The sequence below is a fragment of the Plecotus auritus genome (assembly GCF_963455305.1).
Source record: "Plecotus auritus genome assembly, chromosome: 5".
NCBI classification, from domain to species: Eukaryota; Metazoa; Chordata; class Mammalia; order Chiroptera; family Vespertilionidae; genus Plecotus; species Plecotus auritus.
Genome location: NC_137776.1, coordinates 108,292,938 through 108,313,027, shown reverse-complemented (window position 1 = coordinate 108,313,027; position 20,090 = coordinate 108,292,938). Strand labels below are relative to the sequence as shown.

At 38.6% G+C, this 20,090-nt stretch overlaps 1 protein-coding gene across 5 annotated transcripts in view; it reads left to right on the top strand.

Moving 5' to 3' along the window:
* The window catches only part of ERCC6L2 (ERCC excision repair 6 like 2), a gene marked incomplete at its 3' end in the record, with an annotated part of 132,051 nt that overhangs the window by 60,291 nt on the left and 51,670 nt on the right, over nucleotides 1-20,090 (top strand). For all 5 annotated transcript variants that reach the window (XM_080671041.1, XM_080671043.1, XM_080671042.1 and 2 more), the window contains 2 exons: nucleotides 3,332-3,427; nucleotides 13,921-14,020. In XM_080671041.1, coding sequence (XP_080527167.1) covers nucleotides 3,332-3,427; nucleotides 13,921-14,020 — 196 coding nt within the window. The remainder of the gene's footprint in view (nucleotides 1-3,331; nucleotides 3,428-13,920; nucleotides 14,021-20,090) is intronic.

The window sequence follows — 20,090 nt, the reverse complement described above, 5'->3', positions numbered from 1 at the left end:
GTGGTTTGCAGGCCGGCCATGCCCCCTGGCGCCCCAAGCGGAGGCCCTGGTATCTGGGGTTTATTTATCTTCTACAATTGAAACTTTGTAGCCTGGAGCGGAGCCAAGCCTTCTGCTTGCTCCATGGCGGCAGCCATTTTTTTGGGGATTTATCTGTCTTCTATAATTGAAACTTTGTAGCCTTAAGCAGAGTCCTGGGCCAGCCAGGGTGTGCAGAAAGCTTGGCTTCCTCCATCACCAGGGGCAACCCTAGCCTCCTGCTCTTTCCAGCTCTTGGCTGCCGCCATTTCTGTTTAGGTTTATGTATCTTCTATCATTGAAACTTTGTAGCCTTGAGTGGAGTCCTAGGCCGGCAAGGGCAGGCGGGAAGCTTGGCTTCCTCCATTGCCGGGGAGACCCAAGCCTCCCTCCTGCTCTCTGTGGCCGTAGCCATCTTGGTTGGGTTTATTTGCATATTCACTCCTGATTGGCTGGTGGGCGTGGCTTGTGGGTATAGCGGAGTGATGGTTAATTTGCATATTACTCTTTTATTAGATAGGATTTATTTTTTTTCCTCTACAGAGCATTATGAGCAATAAATGCTTTACTGGCGTTACGTGTAAAGTTCCATGAGCATTTAAAGAATAGGCATATCAAGAAAGCATAGAAGGATGGTGATGTTTAAACTGGCCTTTTATAGATAAGATTTCATTAGAAGGAAAAGCAGGTTTAAATAAAAGGCATTTCAGGCAGATATAACAGCGTTGGTGCAAAAATGACCAGGGAATTTACATGGTTAGAGCTTAGGATACATGGAGGGAAGAGCTGAGTATGTGACTAAATAGGAGGAATTATTAGTTAATTTAACTGAATGTTCTGTGACAGGTCCTGGAGAAGAAAAGATGTAAAAGTTTCTGACTCAGCTCTTTTAAAGTTTAACTAAAAAAATATGAGGATAGAGAGAATAGTTAAGAAATATGTAAAAGGGTGGTTTCAATATAGTATGCTAAATGCCAATCAAAGGAAGCACAAAGAAGGAATATTTAGTTCATCCTTCCTTAGCAATGCTGAAGGACAAGTAGAAGTTAGTGAGGCAAAGAAGAGAGCAAAGAAAATCACAAATAGTGTATGGAGACAACTTTAAATATAGTGGTAGTTCTGTGAGAGAAAGTCTAAGAATACAAGAGTTGGTCTCTGATGGATAACAATTGGGGGGTTTTAAACAGACGAGTGACATACTTAGCTGTTTATATTCTGTGCTTAATTTTATGTAATAATGAGAATAGATTTAAGATCTGAGGTAAGGGAAGACAGTTAAGAAGCCAATGAAATAATACTTACAGGTGAGATATAATAGGGCTTGAAATAGGGCAGGGAAAATAGAAATGTAGAAGGAACTAGAGAAATACATTTTTGAGCTAAATTTGACAAGATTTGATATTGGATGTTTTTTTACTTTTTATGGAGTTTTTATTTTTCCTCTTTTGAATCTGTCGTTGACAAATTCTCTTTAGTTTTTATCTTAATTAAAGAATGCCATGTTTTCCCTTTCATTCCTGAAAGATATTTTGCTGGATATAGAATTCTGGGTTGACAGTTTTCAAATATTTGAAAAATATTGTACAGCTGCCTCTGGCCTCCATGGTTTCTAATAAGAAATCCACTGACTTTTGAGTCGGTTTTCCCTAAAAGTAGTCTATCATTTCTCTCTTATTGCTTTCAAGAGTTTATCTTTTGTTTTCAGAAGTTTATGATGTGTCTTGACATGGATTTCTTGGGGTTTATCCATTTTAGAGTTCCATATAACTTCTGGAATGTAGGTTTTGGCTTTTCCCAAATTTGGGAAGTTTTTAACCATATGTCTTCAAATACTTTTCATTCTGGGACTATAACAATATGAGTGTTATTGTCCCTCAGATCTCTAAGACTATGTTCATTTTCTTTCAGTATATTTTCTTTCTGTTGTTCAGATGGGGTAAATAACATTGACCTGTTCTCATGCTTCTGACTCTGTTCTCTGTTATCTCCACTGTACTGTTGGGTCCATTCCATCAAGTTTTGTAATTCAGTTATTTTTCAGTTCTGAAATTTTCACTTGGTTTTTCTTTATATCCTTTCTTTCTTTGCTGAGACTTCCTATTTTTACTTTTTTCAAGCATATTTGTAATTTCTTATCAAAGCATTTTTATTATGATTGCATTAAAATTCTTGTTAGATAATTCCAACATCTGATTCATTGTTGTCATCTGTTGATTGTCTCCTTTTCACATTGAGATTGTCTTGGATCTTGGTATAACTAGTAATTTTTTATTATATGCTGGACATTCTTTGTATTATGTTCTAAAACTTTATATCATATTTAAATCTGTTTTACCCAGATACCATACCAGCCACATAGGGATGGAAATCCATGTTTTCTACTTGGCCTCTGTTGACATTCTGAGAGTGAGATGCCTCATTAATATTTTCTAGTTGACTTCCACTGATACTACAGAGGGGGCCTAGTTATCACTGAGAAGAAATGAAAGTCCCACCTTCTTAATCAGTCTTCTCTGATACCACCCCTCAGGGTGTTAAAGGTGCTTCATTACATTCAAGCAAGAGTGGAAGTTTAGTCTCCTCACTTAGCCTTTATGGCCAGGTTGAGGGTGGGGCCACAGATTTTTTTCCCCATGGTATTTACAGGAATAGGCTGGTTATTGTCTCACATATTTCTGTCTTAAAAGGATGCATCTTTCCTGATTCTTTAGCTAAAGGAAGAAGGATTTACTTGGGGCCTTTTTTGTCTGTGACTGTTGGCATTTTCAGTTCACTAGCTTCTCCAGAACCCAGTCTGGGATATTTTAGGCAGGAAAAAAAACCCACGCAGGAAACTTACTGTCATGTCATTCCTCATGTTTTGTGGTTCCTAGGCAGTCTGTGCTCTCTCTACTTTTCACTGTCTTATGCTTATTTTACATATAATATCCAGGTTTTGCACACAGTGGGAAGAAAAAGACAAAGTATATCTTCTCCTGGCTTGATTTTTTAAAATGTGTATATTACTTTACTTAGCTGCAATATACTAATAGTTTTTTAAAATTATGTTAGGAAAACCTTACAGAAATAATATTTAAGTATAAACATCATCTACTTAAATGGACTCTAATGGTCAAATTTTTTAGGGATATTTTAGAGTGGCAGAAAAATAATATTTCATAACTGTTTCATTTGTGGAATATTTGAGTTTTAATCATCTTTTATGATGTGAGTGTAATATTGTGTTGATTTGTTGTAGAAATCTGGCACAATTGAGTTATAGAACAACAATTATTATTTTGCTGTTTTAATATGTTCTTTCTGTTTCCTCTAGGGCTGGTGGACTAGGCCTCAATTTTGTTGGTGCCAATGTTGTTGTATTATTTGATCCTACATGGAATCCAGCCAATGATCTTCAGGCCATTGACAGGTATAATACTGACAAAATGTAAAGTGACCTGAAAATACTTTTAACCTAACCACTTTTCTGAATTGTTTAGGTTGCCTATCATATGACTGTGATTAGAAGAGAGGGGAAAACCTTGTTTTAAAAAACAAAATTTCTATTTAAGATAACCATGGATTTCTGAATCCAACTGGCAGGCTGATAGCTATTTATTTTCCATTCATCTCAAAGCCCCATTATTATGTCAGAATTGATTTAAGAAGAAAGAATACGTCCACAGTATTTCAGGAAAATAGGAGAGGTCACTACTAGTAGATTAGAAGTTTTAAGAAACTCCTGAAATAGAGAATGAAAACAGAATTTGTGTGATCAAGAAACTAGCAGAGTAAAACCACGATCCAAAGTTGACAGAGAGCACAGAGGAAAAAAAAAGAATATTTTGGAACATAAATACTGACCTGGACAGGAGAGAAAACATACATAGTTACATCTTTGTGATATTTATGAGTTCCAAAGATAAAGAGAAATGCCAAAAGATGCCAGAGTGAGAAAGAAGGAGATAAAATTATTTATAAAAATAAAGACAAAAGTATAAAATAGTTTATCAACAAAGAAATTTATGTTAATGGGTATATGATACATAGAACAATAATTTGTGACTTCCTATGTATTAAAAAGCTGATATGCAAATTGACCAAATGGCTGAATGACCAGTCACTGTGACACGCACTGACCACCAGGGGGCAGACGCTCAATGCAGGGGCTGCCCCCTGGTGGTCAGTGTGCTCCCACAGGGGGAGCGCCGCTCAACCAGAAGCCAGGCTCATGGCTGCAGCAGTGGCGGGAGCCTCTCCCACCTCCATGGCAGTGCTAAGGATGTCCTACTGGCAGCTTAGGCCACCAGTCGCACATCCCCCAAGGGCTCCCAGACTTCAAGAGGGCGGAGGCCAGGCTGAGGGGACCCACCCCCCCAAGTTCATGAATTTAATTTACCAGGTCTCTAGTCAATAACATAAAAGTGGGGGGCAGAACTGTAAAAGAGTGTTTTTTTTTAATACAACTGAAGTTAAATTGATATCAATTTAAAATAGATAGTTATAACTTTTGGATGTTATATGTAATCTGCATGGTAACCACAAATATGTATACAATATACACAAAAGGAAATGAGAAAAAAATCAAAATATATCACTAAAAAATCAGGTAAACACAAAGGAAGGCAGTAATGGATGAAATGAAGGCCAAAATATCAATAAGGGATACAGAAAACAAATAAAATGGGAAAAATAACTCCTTCCTTTTTATTAATTACTTTAAATGTAAATGGATTAAACTCCCCAGTCAAGAAATATAGATTGGCAAAATGGATTAAAAATAGTATCCAACCATATACTGTCTATAAGACTCTCATAGGTCTATGGACATACATAGGTTGAAAGTGAAAGGATTAAAAAAGATATTCCACACAGACAATAGTATGGGGAAGGTCTGAGGTGAGACAGGGGCTGGGTGGTGGCAAAGGAGGGGGATATGGGAGACATCTGTAATACTGTTAACAATAAATACAAGGCTATGTCATGCAAACAGTAACCAAAAGAGAGTAGGGGTGGTTACACTAATATCAGACAAAATAGACTTTAAGTTGAGACAAATATGAATGTTTTACAGTGAAAAAAGATCCAATTCACCAAGAAGCGATAACAATAATAAACATAAATGCATTGAACATCTGAGCTCCAAAATAAATAAAGCAAACATTGACAGTGTTATAAAAAGAAATAGCTCCACAATAATAGTAGGAGACTTCAATACTCCACTCTCAATAATGGATAGAACTTCCTGTCAGAAGATCAATATGGCAAAGGAGGACTTTAACAACACTTAGATAAACTGGACCTAATAGACAAATATAGAACTGTCCTACAGTAACAGCATAATACACATTTTTCTCAAGTACCAATGGAATGTTTTCCACAATAGACCATATGTTAGGCCACAAAATAAGTCTTAATAAATTTAATCCTCACCTGAAGATACGCTTTTATTGATTTTTTTAGAGAGAAACATCAATGGGTTGCCTCTTATACACTCCCTGACTAGGTATTGAACCTGCAATTTTTTGGTGTACGGGACAACACTCCAACCAACTGAGTGACCTGGCCAGGGCAGTCTTAATAAATTTAAAATGATGAAAATCATACAAGTTCTAGTCCAATCACAATAGAATGAAAATGAAATCAATGGCAGAAGAAACACAAGAAAAATCACAGATATGTTGAAATTAAACAACACACTCTTGAACAACCACTTGATCAAAAAAAAAAATCTCAAAGAAAATTAGAAAATACCTTGAAAAAAATTAAGTTACAACAAATCGGAAGTTATAGAATGCAGCAAAAACAGTGCTAAGGGAAATTTATAGCTGTAAATGCTTACATTAAAAAAGAAGAAAGGAGAAACCAAGATGGTGGCATAGGTAAGCACCTAAACTGCTGCCTCGCACAACATTTTCAAAACTACAACTAAAAGACAGAACGGACACCATCCAGAACCACAGGAAAGCTGGCTGAGTGAAAATTCTACAACTAGAAGGAAAGAGAAAAGCTCACAGAGAATTGGAGGTACGGCAAAGGGTCTTTGTGCGCGCAGAGAGGAAGGGCGTCTGAGAGCCTGGCTGACTTTCTCTGGCGGAAGGGGGAAGGAAGCCCCCGACCGCACTGAACCCCAGTTCTGACTGCACTGAACCCCAGTTCCAGGCGAGCCCCTGGGGACCCACGCTCTTACGGGGGGAGTCTGGACTCTTGGGCGGAGACTCGGGAGCTGGGGAAGGCAGAAGTCTGAAGGCGCGCGCGTGCCAGTGCGCACAAAGGCTGCGGAGATTGCCACAGGCTTTCCCTAGTGGAAGGGAGTCGGAGGCTCCTGACTGCACTGAGCCCCAGTTCTGACAGCACTGGACCCCACTTCCAGGCGAGCCCCTGGGGACCCACGCTCTTGTGGGGGGAGTCTGGACTCTCGGGCGGAGGCTCGGGAGCCGGGGAAGGCACAGGTCTGAAGGCGCGCACGTGCGCGCAAGGGCAAGGCTGACGGGAAGCCAAGACTGAGACTCCACCCCATCCAAGCTGAGCACAGAGGCTATTGCAATTTGGCAAGTCAAGTCTAATCCTATAAGGCTGTCTCCAGCACCGAACTTCTCCCAGCGTAGACACAGCTGATCCTTACAGCCAACTGGCCTGGAGGTCAATTCCTCCCAGTGATACCAACAACAATCAAGACTTAATTACAACAAGGCTGTACACACAGTCCACAAAGGGGTGCACCAAGAGTGTCCACCTCAGGTAACTGGGGAGGCCGACCCACTGGGCCATATTGGAAACCTAGCAAACAAATCTACCTTACCAACTCAGGGAAGCAGTGAAAATGCGGTGTCAAAGAATCAGATCACAAATGAAAGAAATGGAGGAAAACAAACGACTGGATATAGAATTCAAAACCACGGTTATAAGGCTTTTCAAGAATATCCTAGAAAAAGCCGATAAATATAACGAGACCCTCGAAGATATGAAAAAGGACCAACTAGAAATTAAACATACACTGACTGAAATAAAAAATATTATACAGAGACTCAAAAACAGACTAGAGGAACACAAAAATCAAGTCAAAGAATTGAAATACAAAGAAGCAAAAAACACTCAACCGAAAAAGCAAAAAGCAAAAAAAAAAAATCCAAAAAGTTGAAGATAGTGTAAGAAGACTCTGGGACAACTTCAAGCGTACCAACATCAGAATTATGGGGGTGCCAGAAGAAGAGAGAGAGCAAGATACTGAAAACCTATTTGAAGAAATAATGACTGAAAACTTCCCCCACCTGGTGAAAGAAATAGACTTACAAGTACAGGAAGCGCACAGAACCCCAAACAAAAGGAATCCAAAGAGGACCACACCAAGACACATCATAATTAAAATGCCAAGAGCAAAAGACAAAGAATATTAAAAGCAGCAAGAGAAAAACAGTTAGTTACCTACAAGGGAGCACCCGTACGACTGTCAGCTGATTTCTCAACAGAAACTATGCAGGCCAGACGGGAGTGGCAAGAAATATTCAATGTGATGAATAGCAAGAACCTACAACCAAGATTACTCTACCCAGCAAAGCTATCATTCAGAATTGAAGGGCAGATAAAGAGCTTCACAGATAAGAAAAAGCTAAAGGAGTTCATCACCACCAAACCAGTATTATATGAAATGCTGAAAGGTATTCTTAAAGAAGAGGAAGAAGAAAAAAGTAAAGATAAAAATTATGAACAACAAATACATATCTATCAACAAGTGAACCTAAAAATCAAGTGAATTAAAAACCTGAGGAACAGAATAAACTGGTGAATATAATAGAATCAGGGGCATAGAAAGGGAGTGGACTGACAATTCTCAGGGGGAAAGGGGTATGGGGGGTTCATGAAGAGACTGGACAGAAATCATACACCTATGGATGAGGACAGTGGGAGGGGAGGTAAGGGCAGAAGGTGCGGTGGGAACTGGGTGGAGGGGAGCTATGGGTGGGAAAAGGAGAAACAATTGTAATAATCTGAATAAAGATTTATTAAAAAAAAAAAAGAAGAAGAAGAAAGGTCTCAAATCAACAGTTTAACCTAACATTTTAAGGAACTAGAAAAATAAAAACAAATTGCCTTAGCCAGTGTGGCTCAGTTGGTTGAGCATCATCCCATGTACCAGGGGATTGCTGGTGGACTCTCTCAGGTCACATGCCCAGGTTGAGGGGCTCAATCCCTGATTGGGGGCATATAGGAGGCAGCAGATTGATGTTTCTCTCTCACATGGATGTTTTTCTCTCCCTTCCTTTCTCTCAAGTCAATTAAAAACGTATTTTAAAAAATAAAACTAAACTAAACTCAAAGGAAGCAATAGGAAGGAAATAATAAACATTAGAGAGGAGATAAGCAAAATAGAGACTAAAAAACAATAGAAAAATCAACAAAACCAAGAGTTGTTTTTTCAAAAAGATCAACAAACTTGACAAACCTTTGGCCAGATAGAAAAAAAAGACTTAAATAAGTTAAGTCAGAAATGAAAAGAGGGACATTACTACTGACTTTACAGAAATGAAAAGAATTATAAGACAGTACTATAAAAATTATATACCAAGAAGTTGTAAAACCTAGAGAAATGAATACATTCTTAGAAACATACAGCCTATGAAGATTGAATCATAAAGAAATAAGAAATATGAATAGATCTACAACTAGTAAAAAGATGCAGTCAGTAATCAAAACTGCCAACAAACAAAAGCCCCCAGGACAAGATGGCTTCACAATGAATTCTACTAAACTTTTAAAGAAGAATTAATACCAATTCTTTTCAAACTCATCCAAAAATTGGAAGAAGGAATACTTCCTAATTTATTCTATGAGGCCAATATTACATTGATACTAAAGCCAGACAAAGACCTATACACAAAAAAACCTATGCAAGTAAGTAGGAAAATATCCTGTGTTCATGAACTGGAAGACAATATTATTAAGGTGTCAATCAATACTGTTCAAAACTATCAATCAATACTGTTCAAAACTATCTACAAATTCAGTGCAATTCCCATCAAAATTTCAATGAAATAGAAGTAAAAGGTTTTAAGAGACCACTGTGGATAATTGTATGCCAACAAATTCGATAGCCTAGATGAAATGGACAAATTCCTAGAAGCCTGCCAAGACTGACTCACGGATAGAAAAATCTTAAAAGACCTATAATGACTGTGGAGATGGAATCAGTCAGAAACCTCCCAATAAACAAAAGACCAGGACCCGATAGATGGCTCCGCTGGTGAATTCTACCAGACATTAAAAAAGAATTAACCCCAGTTTTTCTCAAACCTTTCCAAAGTATTAAAGAAGAGGAAACATTTCCTCACTTATTCTGTAAAGTCAGCATTACTCTGATACCAAAACCAGGCAAAGATACTACTAGAAAATAAAACTACCAACCAGTATTTTTTATGAATAATTATGCAAAAATCCTTAATATAATACCAGCAAAATGAATTAAGTAGCATATTAAAACAATGATACATCATAACCAGGTTAGATGTATTCCTGGAATGCTAGGATAGTTCAATATTCTATAAAATCAGTCAGTGAAATACATCATATTAGCATGATCATCTCAATTGATGCAGAGAAGGCTTTTTGACAGAATTCAACACCCTTTCATGATAAAAAAACTCCAACAAACTATGAATAGAAGGAAACTACCTCAACATAATAAAGGCCATTTGTAAAATACCCAGAGCTCTCATCATACTCAGTGGTGAAAGATTAAAAGTTTTTTCTCTAAGAACAGCAATGAGGAAAGGACTTCTGTTTTCACCACACACAAAAAATACATATTATCATGAGGTACCCAGGCTTGTCAAATTCGTAGAGACAGAAAGGAGAGTGATGGTTACTAAGGGTTGGGGTGGGGGGGTGGGGAGTAGGGAGGTATTGTTTACTGAGCCCTGTGTTTCAGTTGAGGGAGGTGAAAAAGTTCTGTAAAGAAGATAGTCATAATGGTCACACAGCAGTGTCTTTAAACTTAATATCACTGAACTATACATTTCAAAATGGTTAGCCCTGGCCAGTTGACTCGGTTGAGTGTCATCCTGGGCACCAAAAGGTCACCAATTCAATTCTGGGTCAGGGTACATGCAGGCTCAATCCCTGGTTGAGTTGTTTGTGGGATGCAACCAATTGATGTTTCTCTCTCCCTCTCTTCTTCTCCCTTTCTCTGTCTCTAAAATCAATAAAAACATATTTTTTAAATAAATTAATTTAATAAAAATTGTTTAAATGATTAAATTTTTATAGATAACAAAAAAACAAGGAAATCAAGAGACAAGAACTGATTATTTAGAAATAAATAACAGTGAAATCACTATATCAATATTTAAGTTCTGATACTAATTTAGAATGTAAAATTTATTTCTTAGAAAAGAAAGACGGAAAGTAAAAGAAAGATATTTAGAAAAATAGAAAAGTAAAGTAAACCTACGGAAAATAGAGGAAATTGTATAAATTATCAAATTATTAAAATAAAAGCAAAACATAAGAAATCACTCATTGAAAAGAGTAAAATAGACAAACTTTTGAAAAGTCTAAGCTGAGGGAAAAAGGCAAATACACAGAAAAGCTTAAGAAGCAGAACGGCCAAATAAGTATCAAGAGTATTTATTTATAACATCTAACATTTTCTAGAATATAAATGATTAAGATTGACTAAAGATGACGTGAAAAAATTATTAAATAATCTTAGAAGAAATTGAGGGGATATCAAAGATGTATAATTTTATGAAGGACTTAGGCTCAGTTTTTTTGTGTGTGTTTTTTTTTTAAATGGAGATAAATCTTTTTTTCAATATTTATCGATCACTTAGTATTATGTATAAGATGTCACATTAGATATACATCAGTCAAAGCAAATCAGATATGGTTTTATTTTGTCCTTATAGAAATTAAAATAATTTATTTGCTCAAGTTTACAGCCAGTAATTGTCAGGGTCAGGATCTGAAACCACAGAGTCTTACTAGAGAGCCTACATGCTAATCAGCCTCTTGCCACTGACAGCTGTCAAGTAAAATGGTCAAATGAAAACCACAGAAAAATCTCTACTTTTTCTTTGTCTTATGATATTTGTTGTAATTTTGTTCTTTTTCATATAGGCTATCAAGACCTAGAATCTTATTTATCCCAGTATTCCCTTAAAGCACAGTCCTGTGGTACTCAATGAAATTTAGTTGACAATAAAACTAAATGAACAACATTTCTCTTCTCCTCCCTGCCCTTTCACTGACTCTGTTAAGAGGAGCCCCGACCAGCGTGGCTTAGTGGTTGAGTGTGGACCTATGAACCAGGAGTTCACGGCTCGATTCCCGGTCAGAGCACATGCCCGGCTTGGGGACTCGATTTCCATTGGGGGTGTGCAGGAGGCATCCATCAATAATTCTCTCTCATCACTGATGTTTCTATCTCCCTCTCCTTTCCTCTATGAAATCAATAAGAATAAAAAGGGAAAAAAATAATAATCTTGATCTCCATACTATGTAACCGTTTCTGGACACTTGCCTCTACATGGTCAAAGACCCATCATATAACATATCTCTACTTTATGTACCAAGAAAATGAAGCATAGGTCCAAAGTAACATGTACACAAGCTTTTTGTCTTTAAAGATTAAGGAATCCTATATAATCCTATATAATAAAACCCTAATATGCAAATCTACCGAACAGCAGAACGACTGGTCGCTATGACGTGCACTGACCACCAGGGAGCAGACGCTAAATGCAGGAGCTGCCCCCTGGTGGTCAGTGTGCTCCCACAGGGGGAGCGCCCCTCAGCCAGAAGTTGGGCTCACAGCTGGCGAGCGCAGTGGCAGTGACGGGAGCCTCTCCTGCCTCCACTGCAGGCAGGCAGTAAGGAGTGAGGGGTTCTGGACTGTGAGAGGGATGTCTGACTGCCGGCTATCTCCCAAGGGGTCCCGGACTGCGAGAGGGTGCAGGCCAGGCTGAGGGGACACCCCCCCACCACCACCGTGCACAAATTTTGTGCAATGGTCCTCTAGTATGTACTCTAACAATCTATCCCATTCACCAAACAATTGGATAACAGTTGGATGGCCATAGACCCAAAAGACTTTCCTTAAATCCTTTAAAAAAAAATTTAGACCCCAGATCCATGGTGGTAGAGAAAGGGATTGTGAGCCCCTCTGTGTCTAAGCTGCAGGATGGAAGTGGCACTGCAGTCACCTATCATTCTCTGAGCTGTCACAGGAGCCCCACCCCTGTGGAGGTATAAGATTTTTGGAACCCCATGATGCCCTCTTGTAAAGCCCTTCTCTGTGAGGACGAGGGGGTGATGGAGGCACAAGGAGCACCAACTATAACAACATAGAGTAACTTTACAAGGTCAAAATTATATACCCCCAAATTGTAACATTTTCAAGCATGAGGCAGTATGGCCTGGCACGTGACACCCCTGGTGATTGTAACAGGTATTTAGGAGCAGATGACCTCATTCAGAGCATCTATTAAAGCTCCACCTGGGAGAACCTGCAGGGACTAGAACCACAGTTAACCAGTGTTGTGAGTCAGGTTAGAGTTTTAATTAGCACTATGGTTCCTACCAAAACACCTGGGGTACTAGTCAGCTGAGTGACTCAGTCAGACAACCCCCAGGGAAATCTCTGGATGAGGACCACCAATCTGCACTATTATAGCCTTACCAGTTGATTAACTGCTTTTCCCCAGGTTTTTTTTTTTTTTTTTTTCTCTTTAAACAATACAGTTTCATTGAGATGTAATTAATACACAATAAACTGCTCATGTTTAAAGTGTGCAATTATAAGTTTTGATATATGCGTACAACTGTGAAACCATCACCACAATAATAGTCACTATCCATCACCCCCATCCCAAATTTTCCTTTTGCTACTGTTAATGTAAAAACATCCAAACCTGTAAAGAATTTTTGTGAACTTATTTGAGCCAAGCTATCAACAGCTGCCAGGAAGCAGAATCTCAACGAATTAGGATGAATACTCCAGAGAATGGCTGTTTTTATTCTTGTTTTATAGATTAAGGAGTCGGAAGAAAACAAGGGGGGGCGGCGGAAACCTCTGGGATTGGATAAAAAGTGAAATGATAGACACATTGACACATTACTTGGGTGGGTAAAGGATAGTTTATAGTCAACAATTAACATGATAACAATAACAGTGAAGGAATTTGTGTCTCTGTCCTGGAGCCCAGGACATTTGGTTGTACCCTAAGGGGTCCGGAAAAAAAGGGAAGTTACACGTTACCCTGATATTTCAATGATACGTTATCGTAGATGCAAAAAAATATTAAGTTCAGTTAAGGTAAAGGTCGACCTTGTCAGGGAAGATACAGGGCTAGGAGGTGACTACCCACCATAACTGCTTTCAGTTAAATTTCAGACCATCCTTTGTGGTTATTTTAGGTCTTTGAGTTTGTAAGACCATCATGCAGGCCTTCCTTGAGCTTGTCAGGTTAGCATGTGGCCCCTTTTGTCCACGCTACTTTATAATCCCTCTCCTGCCTTCCCCAAGTCCCTATTCCCAAGTAGCCAGTGATCTGCTTTCTATCAGTAGTTTGCATTTTTGAGAGTTTTATATAAATGGAATGATTTGGGAACATTCATAAGTTTAAGTTTAAGATTACGATAAAAGAAAAATCTAAATTTAAGAAAAAAATTTGGACAATAAAAGCTAATGTTTGTAACAAATAAAGTTGATATGTACATTTTTCTATATACTTTTCCATGACTGGTCTTTTTATATGAATTTCTATTTTGCACTATTATTAAATAGTATAGCATATATAAACATAAAATGTTTCTTTTTAAATTAAAATTTCAGTAATCTTCCATTTTTATGTCCAAAAGATATTGCCTGAACCCAAAGTTGTTTCACCTGATTTTTGTTTGCTTTTGTTTTTAATATTTTTGCAGAGCATATAGGATTGGGCAATGCAGAGATGTCAAAGTGTTTAGGCTGATATCCTTGGGAACTGTGGAGGAGATCATGTACTTACGGCAGGTATATAAACAGGTAAATATATTTCCCTTCTTTTAATTAAAAAGTAAACATTTGCCTGTTTTCAAAAATTAGGAACAAATATGTGTAAAAATATATTTTAAATTTTATTCTAACTGTAATATGGCATTTGTTAAGATTATATATAAAAAGCTGTGTCCCTCTGGTAGCTATAATGCACAATGACCACCAGGGGGCAGACGCTTCGACCAGTAACTATGACGTGCACTAACCACCAGGGGGCAGACACTCAACACAGGAGCTGCCATGATGCACACTGGCCATTTAAAAATAAACGGCATCATGGACCTGGTGCCGACAAACCAACACTCGGCTTCCCCCACATGGGACACAGGCCCCGCCACCACCCCGGAGCGACACCCCACCAAATCACAGCCAATGCTGCCAAGACCCCATGGCACAAAATGTGGCCCACAGCCCAGCCAGGCCTGGAAACAGTCACTGTGGACGCCAGGTAATGATGTCACGTAGCAACACCTGGCTTTCTTTCCCTAGCGACTAGCTTCCTTGGAGTTTCTTCATCCCAGCAACCCGGCTTGCTTTATAGCCAGGTGCAAACATTTTACAGTTCAATCAAATGTCTGTGAAGCATTTTCCCCCGTGCTTCATCTCATTTGATCCTCACAGAAGTCCTGGAGTAGGTAGATAGGAGACTCGGTAGAATCCTGTTTCTTTCTTCATTAGCCAGAAAATGGAGATTTAGAAAGTTTAGAAACTTAACCTGACTGAAAAGAAATAAGAAATGGTGAAACTTGAAAATGACTTCAGGTTTTCTCACTGCACAGAATATAGTCAAACACTGCTGCAGTTAAATATTTTACCCTTTGTTCTCCCTGTGTGATCTACAATTAATCTGCTTCGTGTTGATATTTACTGTTGTGTTGCTGAAATTACCTGAAAGAGAAGTTGGGGTGCTTCACTGGGCTGGAAAAAGTTTAGCTAAATCAGAAAGCAGGTCTAATTAAGCAAGTTTATATCTATATAATAAAAGCCTAAGCGACTGTTAGGGCGGAACAACCAGAACAATGATCAGTTGCTATTGATACGCACTGACCACCAGGGGGTAAGACACTCAACGCAGAAGCTGCCCCCTAGTGGTCAGTTGCGCTCCCACAGGGGGGGAGCGCCGCTCAGCAGAAGCCGGGGCTCATGGCTGGCAAGAGAAGTGGCGGTGGGCAGGAGCCTCTCCTGCCTCTGCAGCAGTGCTAAGGAGCAGCGAGCTAAGTGGTAAGGAGCAGCGAGCAGGGAGGCAGTAAGGAGCAAGGGGTCCCAGACTGTGAGAGGGTGCAGTCCGGGCTGAGGGACCCTCCCACCCCCAGTGCACAAATTTTCATGTACCGGGCCTCTAGTATACATACAAAAGGCTGGTTTGACTCGCGCATGCGTGATACATATAAAGCTCTCGCTGGCGCCAATTGCACACGTGTGTTTTGATCTGTCATTGTCGATCATGAATTTGGTTGACACTTCTATTATAGTAAAAGGGCTAATAGCAATATTAAAATATTTCTTTTAATTAATTTCCTTTCAACGTGCAACGAATCTGTGCACCGGGCCACTAGTACTTCTATAAAACAGATTCTTAAGTTCATTGAATTTTAGAGCTGTAAGTTTCTTACAGCAATACTTCTTAAACTTTAATGTGCACATGAATCATCTAGGGGAGCTTTAAAACACAGCTTCTGATTTAGTCGGTCAGGGTGGAGCCCAAGATTCTGCATTTATTTTTATTGATTTCAGAGAGGAAAGAGAGAGAGAGAGAAATAGAAACATCAATGATGAGAGAGAAGCACTGATTGGCTGCCTCCTGCACACCCCACACCTGGACTTGAGCCCGCAACCCCGATAGGTGCCCTGACCGGGAATCAAACCGTGACCTCCTGATTCATGGGTCAATGCTCAACCACTGAGCCACACCGCCGGGCAAGATTCTCATTCTTAACAAGCTCCGAGAAGTGCCAACACAACTAGTTTGTATAGCACAGTCAGAGTAGCGAGGTCATGGTTTCCCAGACTGTGGGCCAAGACAATGATATGCCACAGATGGGATACAGGTGCACTGGGACATCCATCCCACAACTCTGAGCAGCAAGATGGTCAAAGCCAGCTTTGAGTAACAACCTCTGTTTTGTTGCCATTTTCTATATTTCCCATGACATGAAAAAAAGTGAGAAGTGCCTTAGAGATAGTGAATGCAACTGTTTCATGTTGTACATAATGAAACTGGGACCCAGAGCCACCCCAGTAAATAGAATTATAGGACTCAGGCTCAGGGGCCCTAACTACTATGCTGGTGCTTTTAGTATTTATCTAAAATTGCATTAATTCTTTAATATCCTTAGGGTATCAATTACTATTCCAGTTATGCCTCTAAATAAACAAGGTTTATTTAGTTTATAATTGCTGACTTGAGAAGATTTGGAATGAGGTTCAAGTTTAATTATAAATGTTAAATTTGAATTACTCCCTATATATTTAGTTGGCATTTCTTTAAGAGCAAACATCTGCCACATGTGGTGGTAGTTAACCTAAGAATGATCCAATCTTAAATTAATGCTGTTTTCTTATTCTAAAAATAGATCTGTACACAGCAGTTTTTGTTTTCTCTTAAAGCATTTAGCTCTATAAGAAGCCTTTCATCTTTTTGTTCCCTGGTATAGCACAACTACTTAAAAGTAGTTTTTTAAACATGTTTAACCAATCTTGGAAAAAAGTAGAATATTATTTTTTCAACTTAGGAGCAGTTCTTTAGAATAATATCTTAGCCTATCACAAGTAAGAGTCTTTCCTCAATCGTGTAATTTTTCATAGTCCCTCTACTACATATGTACAGGGTAGGGCAGAAGCAGGTTTACAATTGTTCATATGGAAAATAATACAATAATTAATAAATAATAATACAAAAATAAACTCTGTGTTTCATGTACTCACAAGTGTAAGCCTAATTTTGTCCTACCCTGAATATAGTTTTTAACTATTCATCTGACTTTAATGAGATAAAATGGCCTATTATATAATGTATATTATATACTGTATAATAAAAAGGCTTCAGAATATGATAATTTAAGTTTTCAGAACTTTGTAGGATCTAGTTACTTATTAAAATACTTTTTAAATGTGAGCCACTTAGGGAAGATTCAGCCATACAGCTTGTTAGGCACAAATAAATATAAGATGGCAATCATGTGAGGAGATTAAATGTGATTTAAAAGATTGATTGGACTTTGAACCAAGGGTACATATGGCATACACACTCTAGCCTCCCACGTGTTTCTCAGATCTTTGGGGGAAAATAAATATCCAAAAATAACTTTTAGGAAAAAAAGAAACACCTGTAAAAATGTTGGAAAACAAGAAAAGTTTACTCTGTGGTCCAGAAATTATAAGGAACCCTGAAAAACAGAAAGCAGATGGGATCAGATTAGAGGAAGAAACCAAACTAAACTCAGTCAGGAAATGGCTACTGAAAAGGGTAGGTGTAACTTCTGAATATTCCAAATTTAGAGTTACCAGATACTAAAAAAATAAGGGAGCTTGGGGGTAACTGTGATACCCTCTCTTTGGGGTATTGTTGATGACCTAACAAGATGGTTTAACCCTTACAGTATTATCCCTTTGCACTGAATTACAGCCAACAGAAGTGTCTGCCCCCAAGAGAGATAATAATTATAAATAGTGGGATCAAAGAAGCAAGGTAGAGCAGCATTTTGCTGGAATCAAGAAGAAGAAAGTTCCTCCCATTGCCCAGAAAATTGCACCGCCCCACTTTGAATAGTCACTGTAGTAGGGTGAAATAAGCATAATATTTGAAGACAGATGAATACCCAACAAAAATAATTATTTAACAATTTAGGAAAATAAACACTGAAAATGGTCCTCAAAGATATCAGGTCCTGATCCCTCGAACCTGTAAATGTTATTTTATATGGGAAAAAGGTGTCTTTGCAGTTATGGTTAAATTAGTGATTTTGAGATGAGGAGATTAGCCTAGATCAGTGGTCGGCAAACTGTGGCTCTCGAGCCACATGCGGCTCTTTGGCCCCTTGAGTGTGGCTCTTCCACAAAATACCATGGCTTGGGTGAGTCTATTTTGAAGAAGTGGCATTAGAAGAAGTAAAAATTTGGCTCTCAAAAGAAATTTCAGTCATTGTACTGTTGATATTTGGCTCTGTTGACTAATGAGTTTGCCGACCACTGGCCTAGATTATCCAGGCGTGGCCCAACTCATAATTGGCCTTTTAAGAAAGAATCAAAGGGAAATCTGACACAGACAGAAGACAAGGCAACGTAGCCACAGAGGCAGATATTGGAGTAATGTAGTCACAAACTAAGGAATGCTGGCAGCCACGGGAAGCTGGAAGAGGCAAGGAATGGTTTCTCCCCGAGAGCGACTGGAGAAGGCATGACTCTGCCAAAACCTTGTTGTCAGCCCAGTGACACGGATTTCAGACTCCTGGCCTCCAGACTGTAAGAGAATACATTTCTGTTTTTTAAAACACTAAGTTTATGACGATATTACAGGAGCCATAGGAACTAATGCAGGCACTCCAAAAAAGAAGTAACCTCAGAGAAAACAAAATTAATCAAAGAGATTATGAAAGAAATATAAAGAATATATTAAAATAGTAAGAGAGGTTGTAGGACCTTGGAAACAAGAACAGAGTACTAGGAAAAATAATCCCAAACAATGAAAAACTCCAAAGATAGGCTGAGTAGCAAAGAGCAAAGTTTTCATCTAAAAGCCACACAATTCTACATTTCAGAGCAAAAAGACAGACACAACGTACATGGGAGAAAAGTTAGGGGGCATGACAGCTAGATCTAAAAGTTCCATAGGTGTAACTTCTGGATATTCCAAATTTAGAGTTACCAGATACTATCAGCCTTTGTATGTTTTTTTAATTAAAAAAATTATTTTAAATTACAGTTTACATTTAGTATTATTTTGTATTAATTTCAGTTGTACCCGCATAGTGGTTAGCCACCATTATCAGTCTTATAGTTGAAGAAGAGAACAGAAGGAAAAGAAGGGAAGAAGCCCCAAGTAAAAGAAACATATAAAACGTAGAGAGCAAGCCATGCAGGGTAGCTCAGTTGGTTCGAGCATTGCCTCAATACACCAAGGTTGTGGTTCCATCCGGTCAGGGCATGTACAAGAATCAACCAATGACTGCATAAGTAAGTGGAACAACACATAGATGTTTCTCCCTTGCTCTCTCTGAAAAAATAAAGTTAAAAAAAAAAAAAAAAAAAAGGAAGAGAACAAGTCCACAACTGTCCTTCAGGTTTGGAACATTGCATGTAATCTGAAGTTTGGCATTCAGAAATTTATCTTTTATAGATATATTTATAAATATGTTTTTATTTACAGAAGAGTTGTGAGAACAGCACAAAGAATTCTGAATGAACTTGATCCAAATTCCCCAGTTGTTCACATTTCACCCCATTTGCTTTCTCTTTCTCTCAGCTGTGATCTTTATTCTTTTTCTGAACCATTTGAAAGTTGCTGGTTTATCACCTCTAAATTGTCTAGTGTGGATTTCCCCCAAACAAGGACACTCTCATTTATATGTACATATGAAAGTAGTGTTATGCTTGCCCTGGCTGGTTGGCTCAGTTGGTTGGAGCATTGTCCCATGCACCAAAAGGTTGGGGGTTCAATTCCCAGTCAGGGCACACACCTACGTTGACTCTCTCTCTCTCTCTCTTCCCCTCCCCCTCCCCCTCCTTCTCCTCCTCCCTCTCCCTCTCCCTCTCTTCCTCTCTTCCCCTCTTCCCCTTCCTCTCTCTATAATAAACACATCCTCCGATGAGGATAAAAAAAATAATTTTATGCATTATAGACACTTAGTTTTACATATTGTTCTGCAACTTGCTTTTTTCCCCCACTGTCCTCTCGGAAACTCAAGTTATCCAAATCAAGAAACTAACAGTGATACATTACCTTGTAATCCACAGAACCCATTCAGATTTTACCAATTGTCCTAGTAATGTTTCCTTTTTCCTAACTGGTTCAGGATCCAAACCAGGATCATGGTTACATTTCTTTTTGTGTCTCTTTAGT